General features: G+C 49.2%; 1 protein-coding gene across 5 annotated transcripts; it reads right to left on the bottom strand.

The window, feature by feature from the left end:
• Positions 1-827: 827 nt before the first annotated feature.
• On the bottom strand, positions 828-8,869 carry SLC35C2 (solute carrier family 35 member C2). Of its 5 annotated transcripts, none has more exons than XM_052782492.1 (9): positions 8,714-8,869; positions 8,490-8,640; positions 7,113-7,176; positions 6,817-6,889; positions 6,465-6,633; positions 6,095-6,178; positions 5,576-5,751; positions 4,753-4,882; positions 828-4,606 (listed from the first exon to the last, which is right to left on the bottom strand). In XM_052782492.1, the coding sequence occupies exons 1-9, from the start codon at positions 8,828-8,830 to the stop codon at positions 4,485-4,487; spliced, it is 1,086 nt and encodes a 361-aa protein (XP_052638452.1). In that variant the 5' UTR covers positions 8,831-8,869; the 3' UTR covers positions 828-4,484. The 5 variants fall into 5 exon arrangements, with proteins under 5 accessions (XP_052638452.1, XP_052638460.1, XP_052638465.1 ...); XM_052782500.1 differs by having other exon boundaries at positions 5,687-5,751; positions 8,714-8,867; XM_052782505.1 differs by lacking the exon at positions 6,095-6,178 and having other exon boundaries at positions 5,687-5,751; positions 8,714-8,868.
• Between the last annotated feature and the right edge of the window lie 226 nt (positions 8,870-9,095).

The raw sequence follows: 9,095 nt of genomic DNA, 5'->3' as shown, positions 1-9,095 counted from the left end.
GAAGAAATTGCATTTTCCAATTATGCCCACCGAGGGGCTTGTGCCTTCTCTCTCTGATGAGTTACCATGCAAATTTTTCCATGCCTCAAATGAGTCCTGAAGACGCTGTGAAACAGCTGCCCCTTCCCACCTTATTCTAGCAAGCGTGACTGAAGCTAGACCTTGTGATTCTAACATTCTGGAGCTTTGGCTAGCAGGGAACATGCTACCCCAAATGATGTTATTAAATCAATGTGCCATTTCATCTGAATGGTAGGAGTAGTTCTAGCATAAAACAGACAAAAAAGGACCTTCAAAGCAGTCGAAAAGCCATGTACACATTAAGTTAACCTCCCACAGGTATGCAGGAAAGCGTAACTTCTTTACGTTCTCCATCAGGATATCTGACCCCAGATTTTCCAAACACAACAGTTATTTAGAGTCTAAACATCCTTTGGATAAGCTGATTCTAAGTTCTGTATCTTGGCCAGTTTCGCAGGAACAGCTCTTCACTGCTAGTTCCTCATACGCTATCCCTTACAGCCTGAGAAGTTTATAATGAGATGTTTGATGCAGACTACTGTCCATCCTTTCTACATTCTTCTTCCTGAACATCTGCTATTAAACTCACCACATACATCTAGCAATTAACCTTGCACCCAACACCATTAACTGATGAACATACCCCACAAAAGCTAAAACATCCATAAATACAGAGATCTAGTTGCTATTCTTTTTCCTTAAATCATCTAGAATAGGGAGATCAGATTGTCAGTGTATGTTCTCTCTCCTTTCTTTTTACGAAAAGAAGGCAGAAACGAATCCTCAGGAATAAAACAACCCAAACAAAATGTTTTTACATTTTAATTATTTTAAAGCATATCAGAATTTAAAATCCCAACACTAAGTGCAAAGGCAATGACCTAAAGTCCCTGACGCTGCAAGCTCTTAAGCTCCACCCACAGGGTAGAATGAAAAGGTAAAGTAAAAGGTGGAATTGAGAGGACGGGAAGCAACACTGCAGTTTTCAGAAACCCTTAGAGCATTCTTTCTCCTGGGATTCCCAAGTCCTGTCACCTCTGCTCCATATGCCTGTGCAGAAGCATCTACCATGCTGAGCACAAGTATTAAACATGACTATCGGTATCGCCTGGCTGGTGTAGCACCTTCATTTTACACGTATTGCAGCAGGAGTAAGAGTGATATCGGGGACACAGCCAGCTGTTCAGCCATTTCATTTCTTGGGTCCAGGACACAGTAGGTGCTTGGTCAGAAAGAACCACATCTACACACAGTCCAATTAACATTTGATTTGTTTGACACTGGGTCTGCTCTAGTCCTGACCTTCTGATTGAATTTTTGGGATAAAGGCAGAATCCTAGGTAAAGCCTTCAGATTGGTGACAGCACTGCTGCTGCCAGCACTCCTGCCAGACAAGACATTTTAAAGAAGAGGTCCACACAGGAGCTACTGGGCGCTTACTGGGAGCTAAGAAGCAACTTCCTTCCTGCACTACTACTAAAAGAAGCTGGGACATAGAAAGTCAAGTGTTGGAAGGATGAAGGGAGAGAGGAGCAGCAAAAATATGGATCCTGCCTGTTCTGCACACAAGCAGTCATGGCATCGTCAACTCTACCCCAGTGAGGTTCCTGCAGAGAGAATTGCACAGGGAAAAGTCATATAAAGACTGCAAAACAGCAATGCTTTCCCAGAAGCAGAAGACCTTGTAGCTTAAGAGTCCCCGGCAGGAATCCTTGCAAGACCACCTTCAGCAAGTCCCAACCTGCCACTAAGTGAAAAACCCTTCCATCCTAGCACTGCAGACCCAGAAAAGCAGCAGAAGTACTTCAGCATGAGCTGGATTAGGGCCTCCTTGCTGTGTGCTGATCACAGAACCACCTGCAGAATACACCCTACTATGAACCTCCTTGCACCACAAGATCCCTATCTGGATTTATGAGGCTGGGGCAAAACTTCCTGCATAAAGGCTTTTAAAATTCGTGAGCAGAAACAGGACAGAGATCCTCTGTTGTTCTTATCTGGATATTAGAAGGAACTAGAATAGGATACTTTCCAAGACAGATGAATGATGCCCAGTCAGTCTCACAAGCAAACTCAACTGACTACCTGTACCATATGCTGTGGCAAAATCACGAAGCAGTAGACGCTTTTATGTTCTCATTTCCAGGTTTCTCTTATCTTTATCTCTGAAAAGAACAAAATTTTACTGAACAAGGAAACACACATCTACCTAGCCTCACTGGCAGCAAGCAGCTGGGAACTTTCTAGGGAAGGGTGTAGAACTAACCGCTTGTCCCAAAAGCTGTTCTGAGCATCCTTCACTGGAGTGAATGACAGTGTCATATTTGCTGCCAAAAAGTTGTGTCTAGATCAGAAATGCTAAGTGTGGACACTAGGTTCTAGGGCATGCCCCTCTATCTTAAAGAGGAAACCAGACTGGAAGCAACAGACTACAGGGCTCTACAGTTCACAGGCACTTGCACTAGCGCAATCAAATTTCATCTTCAAGCACCGTATGTGGTACAAATCCTGGCCTGTGAACAAAGTCACCTTTAACTTGGATTTACAGGGACCTGAAGTCCCAGTCTGAGAGTTACACAGTAGAAGGATGCCTGAGGTTCAGTTCTAGGAGAGTGGAAAGTGAAATGCAGAGCAGCTGCCGTATTGCTAAACACAGATCACATCAGAAAGCATCATTGCCCCACATCAAGTACACAGTATTTAGTGCTTGAGGCTTACACCTATCAGTAGGGTAAACAGGGTGAATCCTGCTGGAAGCATCACAAGCCCAAGCTATTGGAAAATCCAGCTAGGGACAGACCAAGCCATCCTCAGCTCCAGGCATCCTACTTGATGCACAAGATCCCTTGGTGTGCCAGCCTGGCCTGGAACTGCTGGTGCAGTAGCTTTACATGAGGTAGTTGCACCACCTGCTGTCTGCTCCAAAGCAAGTTATCAGTGTCTATTAGAACATCATTAAAGATGATCATTATTAACAAAAGTTTTCTTCTTCAGAACCAGTTTTTTGCAGGACATGCTCTTGATTAAAGTCAACAAAGACTTCATATCTGAAAACTATGAAGCAAGATCAACAGATGGACAGTCTAGTCAAAATGCTTCAGGTTCTCAAACAGAGTTATCAGAAGTTCACTTTAAAACCCAGCTCCTCTCAGGAGAAAGACCGCACTGTTATCCCTTTGGGAAGCACTCTCGAGTGATTTCCACTCCAAAAGCTAGCATTGAACAAAACTTTCAAAGAGGCAAAAATTCTGCCATGCAAAAAACCAGCCACCACCCACCACTACTTGTGGCTTAGCAGAAAGGAAAAAGACACGTCTTAAATCCTGCACCGTTCCTCTTTCCTGGACAAGACTGCAGCACTAACTGATCCAATCCAATGGGGCAAGGAGGTAAGATCCCTAGAAAAAGCCACAATACTAAAAGTCTTCTTAGGATATGGTGTCTTGTTCACGCATTCCACAAGTCAGTATGCTTTCTTGGCTGGCACAAATATGACAGGTTGCAGGAAGATCCTCCTAGTCCTAGAGACCAAGGATCCTGTTTGTGGGCAAGCATTTTGTGTGCCAGGCCTCAAAAATAATTGGGCATGCAACTGCAAGGTCAGTGTGGGTCTAAAAGGAAAGGAGTTCAGAAGACGAAATGACCTGCGCTTGATGAAGCATAGGTGCATAATGTACAGACAAAAGGAAATCAGAAAAACAGTTTATTTAAAAAAACCAAAAAATCCCCCCCTCAGATACCCACATACTTTCTGATAAGCTTATTGCTCAAGCTAGATCTCCTGTGATACTGCTCTCTCTCCCCTTGGCCTGTAGGGCCAGAAGTACTCGGGCACCCCCGTTCTTCCTCCAACCAACATCATTTAGCTATATTCAATTGGTCCCAAATACCAGCATTTAATTCTCTCCTTACTATGCATACAGAACATGGAGGTCACCAAGCACAAAGGCTCCTTCTCACTGGGGGACAAGTCTATGGATTTATATACAGTCACCTGCTCCCACCAAGATGGGAGTCCCTACTTAGCAGAACCATAAAGTATGGGAAAGTATATCTACCTTCCCTTTTGAAGCCAAAGCCTAAACAACACTAAAATCATCCCTGAACCACTCAGCCTGCAGTCCAGACATGTCCATGATCATTCTACTGCTCGTGGTCTACACTCTCAATGTACAGCCTTCGGGATTCCATAATAAGCTTTCTATAGCATCTCCCAGTCTCACCACGCCGTTCTACTTCCACTGAACCAGGGCTCGTCTTCCAAGTTTGCTCTCTGTGAAAGAGATATTGCCTGTCTCTTGTGCAGCATCTACAGATCCACACTGTAGTAAGCACAGCAGGACTCTCTCACCAGGCCCTGGCTCTCCTTTAGGTGGTCACAGAGACTCTTGGACCTTCCTCCTAGGTAGCTGTCAGGCAGGTTTGGTAAGAACAGAGCAGGGGGCTTTGTGCTTGATATTCCGTCAGTGTTGCTGTGGGGTTTCAACATCCTCTTCCTCCTCCTCACCACGTTCAGTGTGGCGCAGCAGCAGCTCCAGGTCAGGCTCGGAGCTGGCCTCTTTGTGCAGCTTCAGTGCTTTTTCACCTGCATGCAGACAGCCCATTTAGTGACAAACTCACTAAAGTACCCATCAAACCTGGCATTGGCAAGGAGCTGGAACTAGACACAGCTCCTAGTGAAGCTACGAGAATGCCTACAGAGAAACAGAACGGGATTTAAACCAGAATCACCTTTGGAGTTCACGGCTTTGAGAATGACATGAAGGGAGATTCCTGACAGACAGACAGCAAAGCCCAGCCAGTTCAAGAGACTGAGGCGGTCTCCCAGCAAACGTGTGGCGAGGAACAAAATGCAGATTTCCTGTGGAAACAAAAAACATGACAAGTGGCAGGGCAGGACCTGAGGAGATATGCATGAGAGGTTTTACAGCTCAAGCCTAGGTCAAGATGTCATGCTGCTAATTTCCATCAGTACATTCTTCCATGCGCAGAGTTCTAAAAACAGTTTCTAGAAACAGAACGACCTGTTAAACTGGGATGTGGGATTTTAAGTCCTCTGCATAGCTTGGCTACATGGGAATCCTGTGACTTCCGGATCAGACAAATTTCACGTGTCACCATTCAGCTCAAAAGTACATGTGCTGGATTCCTCAAAGGAGGGAAGAATGTGCCAAACTAGGTTAAAGAGGTAGCTCAAACCAGTGGTTTGTTCATATCCAGGTCTGATGCAAGAGCATGTCCTTCTTACCCCTCCTCCCTCCCGCACTATCCGTTGCTCACGAGGAACACATGTTTTAGCCTATCCCAGATCCCACCAAACTTTGGACCTTAATGGTATTTTTTATAGAATGGCCACTAGTCTCTGCCCCTTGCTGTCAGAGACCAAGGGATTTCACTGCAGAGACTGCAAGGCAAAGCATCAAGCTCCGGTGCAAGGAGAATGAAAATAACAGGAGATGATTTCTAAGGCTCTAAGGAAGTTCCCACAACACGAGGCCCATTAGGGATGACTTGGTACTTGCCTTCTAGTATTAGCACAGGAACCATGCCTTACCTTAAAAATGCCAGCAATGGAAAGGGTGAGGCTAGATGTTCTGGAAACCAAGAGGAACTCAGAAAAGCCTAGACCAAAGGCAAGAATTCCACCCAAGAACAGCTTCCCTACCAGAGAGAACAGCATTCCTGCTTCATGGAAACGGAAGAGCTTCTCTGATATGGACAAAGGCAGGCCTAGGAACAAGACAGTGAGTAGCAGAGTACCTTTCCCAACTCCCAGGACTCCTCACAACAAGATGGGGGTGGGCTGCTCACATTCCAGTATCAGGAGGATGTGAAGCCAGTTCTTCATAGCCCTTAATTCCACAAGTGTGGCAGGCTACTATCCCTATGCACTCTTTAATGTTCTGCCAGCATAAGGTATATCTGGGTCCTTATAATTCCAGGTCTCTACCTACTTTGAAAAGTTCATAGCTGTTCAGTTATCTCAATGAAGGATCTCAAACAACAAACTGCTAAGCAATCTCCCCAACCACTCTATAAAGCTATCCCTGCTTTCTCTAATTAACTCACGCACCCTCAAACACCGCAAAGAGTGGGAAGAGCCCCAGGAACATGAGCGGCTGCAGGTGAAACATGATATCAATGGGGTTCTGGAGCCCTGAAAGAGGAGAATCAATAACAGACCAGATAGCAACAAGCCAGGGAATAACATAGCGCCTAGAGCCTTTATTAGTACCATTCCTAGACATACATCTTGTAATGCCCATGCCTGTGCTGCTGCAGATGCCAAGCCACCTTCATTACTGATCAACAGATAACCCCTGCCCCAGGTTTCAAACACTGTCCCTTACACAAGATGTTTTGTTTCTGCAGCAAAGGCTACCACCTCCTTATTCCCCTCCCCATTACCAGCACCACCGCCCACTTCCTAACACCCTACATACCCAGTTCAGCCTTCTGCAGAAGTATCTGCGTGAGAGTCCAGCGAATACCCCCAAGGAAAGAGGCACACAGCACCAGCGCGAACCCCTGTGCGTTGAACTGTGTGGACTTGTAGGTGAACATGAAGAGCCCCCCAGCGATGAGCAGAACCACCAGCAGCAATGTCACCCGCTGGATGAGAGCAAACACAAAGTCACTACAAACTGCTGGAGCTGAACAGAGACAGACACCTCCTTTCTTTCAGATTCATCCACATAATTGCATTCTTCCTCTACTTATGTTTCTTGTAGGTGTACTGCCTGTTTCCCTGGGCCTGACCTTCCCCTTCCCTAAAGCATTGTGTGGGACCCTTACCACTTCCTCCAGCTTGAAGAGCAGTGAAAAAAGCAGGATGAAGAGAATAGCAGAGGATTTGGTCATCGTGTAGCTGTAAGGACCAAAATACACTGTCAGTCGCCTCCCATGTAGTCCTTCCCAGCAAAGTACTATTAGGAACCAGATCACCCACTTTTGCGTTGCTACCAGCAAGCTATCATAGACCCTGCCTGCCAACCCCACCGAGCCATCCACCCATTCAAGAAACTGACCCTGACAAAGCACTTGCTAAACCCCACCAGAAGGCTCCTGGGGAAGATCGTTTTTGTACTCACAGGGAGACAGTGACGTATAGGAAGCTCCAGTTACTCAGCCCAATATCCAAGGAAGTTGACAGAGCTAAAGAATCAAACAAAAAAAATCCTGAAGTTAACTGTCTTCAGCTACATAACAAAAAAACCCCCAACCAAAACAAAACCCTGCTACTTGACCACGAACATAGGGAGCAGAGCAGACCCAGGGAAAAAAAAAAAAAACCCACGTTTTCCTCAGGTTAACTCTTCAGGACCAACAGAGCTCAGATATCCTCAGCCCTTTATGTTTCTGTCCTGTTCCCTGTGATTTAAGTTGGACTCAGCACCGCACTCACTGAACATACACTATGCAAAAGTGCAGAAGTAACCCTTGCCTTCCCTGTGACTGAAAGCCATCACAGATTTGCACAAGGTCTTTTTCAAATGTGTCAGAGCATGATAACTGGCAAGTATAAGGGCCAGTGCAAGAAGCCTGAAGAAGCACGTCTGGCAACAATCCTCAGCACACATCCTTACTGCTGGTGCAGCTCTTGTCACAGTCTATTCTCCCTTGTATATAAGCTTCCTACCACAGGAAACAGTTTTACTGATCCAGTGGCACGCTATGCTGAAAGATAATATTGCTACAGATGTGGAAAAGGCATTTTTCAAGAAACCATGGGGCATGTTATGTAAGGTATTGCAAACCTTGCCAGAGATCTTAAACCAGATGCTGCTCTGTGGGAGATGGTATGACGACGACTGAACCAGCCTAACATACAGCCAAAGAACTGCGGAAGTAGCTAGAGTTCTGCGCTCCGAGTAGGAGCTTCACTCCTTGGTCTCAGCTACAGCAGTTTGGCGTGTCATGTACGATGAACTTCTGTATCGTAAAGACCAAGTTCCAACCAGAGAAAGCTCCTGAAATAACGTAAATGCGTGGCTTGACACCAACGTTAAGGAGAAAAAAAATAACCTGCAGAGACAGCTTATGGAGGTACTGGACTAGACTCTCACGCACCAGCGGCTCCTTCGGAAAAGCAGGTTCAGCGCGGCCTCTCCGTATTCTAACTAGTTTTTGTCACGACCGGTGAAGAGAGCACGTCTAAACCTCTAAGTAACCCCCACCCCTGCCCTGCCCCCCCGGTAAGGAAACGCACGGGACGCCCGCGGGAGCGGTGCTTGCCGCTCTCCCCCCGCCTCACGCCCACCCCAAGGGAGGCGGCGGGCGTCCCGCTCGCTCCGGGCGCTGCGGCGCGCCGGCCCCGACGGCCACCCCAGGCGGCGGGGGGAGGACCCGGCCCGAGAGCCGCAGCCCGGCGCGCCTCCGGGAGAGGCCCGGCAGGGCGGCCGCCCAGCGCCCCGCTCTCGCTCCCCACCGCCGCGCCCGGCCCCGGCCTCCCTCCGCGCCGGCCGTACCTGCGGGGGCCGCCCGGCGGAGGCAGTCGGCCCAGGAGAGCGCGGCCCGCGGCCGCCCGGAGCGGCAGCGCGCCAGGGCGCGGGCGAGCGCCGAGAGGCCGAAGATGAGGAGGAGGTGCAGCAGGGTCACCAGCAGCGGGAAGGGGAAGCTCTGCGGGACCGACAGCCGCCGTCACCACCGCCGCCCGCCCGCCCGCCGCCGCCGCCCCCGCGCCGCCCCGCACCTTCATGAGCCACTTGTTGTAGAAGGTGATGCCGATGGAGAAGCCGTAGTAGAGCAGCACCAGCGGCGCCGCCAGCGCCGCCCGCCCCAACGCCGCGCCGCCCGCCCCCGCCGCCATGCGCCCCGGCTGCCCGCCGCCGCGCCGGGGGGAGGGAGGTGGGGGGCCGCGGCGGGGGAAGAGGGCTGCCGGGGGAGGGGGGGGGGCGGCGACGGAGGCCGCGGCGGGAGGGGAAGCGGGGGCGGCGGCGACGGCGACGTCGGCGGGGGGCGGGAGACAATGGGTGAGCGGGGCGGGGCCCGCGCCGGTGACGTCGCCGCGCGGGGCAGGGCCTGACCGGAAAGAGGCAGAGGCGGCGGCAACCAGAGGAGCGCTATTGGTTATT

This window comes from Harpia harpyja, chromosome 1, assembly GCF_026419915.1.
Source record: "Harpia harpyja isolate bHarHar1 chromosome 1, bHarHar1 primary haplotype, whole genome shotgun sequence".
Lineage (NCBI taxonomy): Eukaryota > Metazoa > Chordata > Aves > Accipitriformes > Accipitridae > Harpia > Harpia harpyja.
The sequence above is the reverse complement of the archived record's forward strand: the minus strand, read 5'-3'. Positions and strand labels throughout refer to the sequence as shown.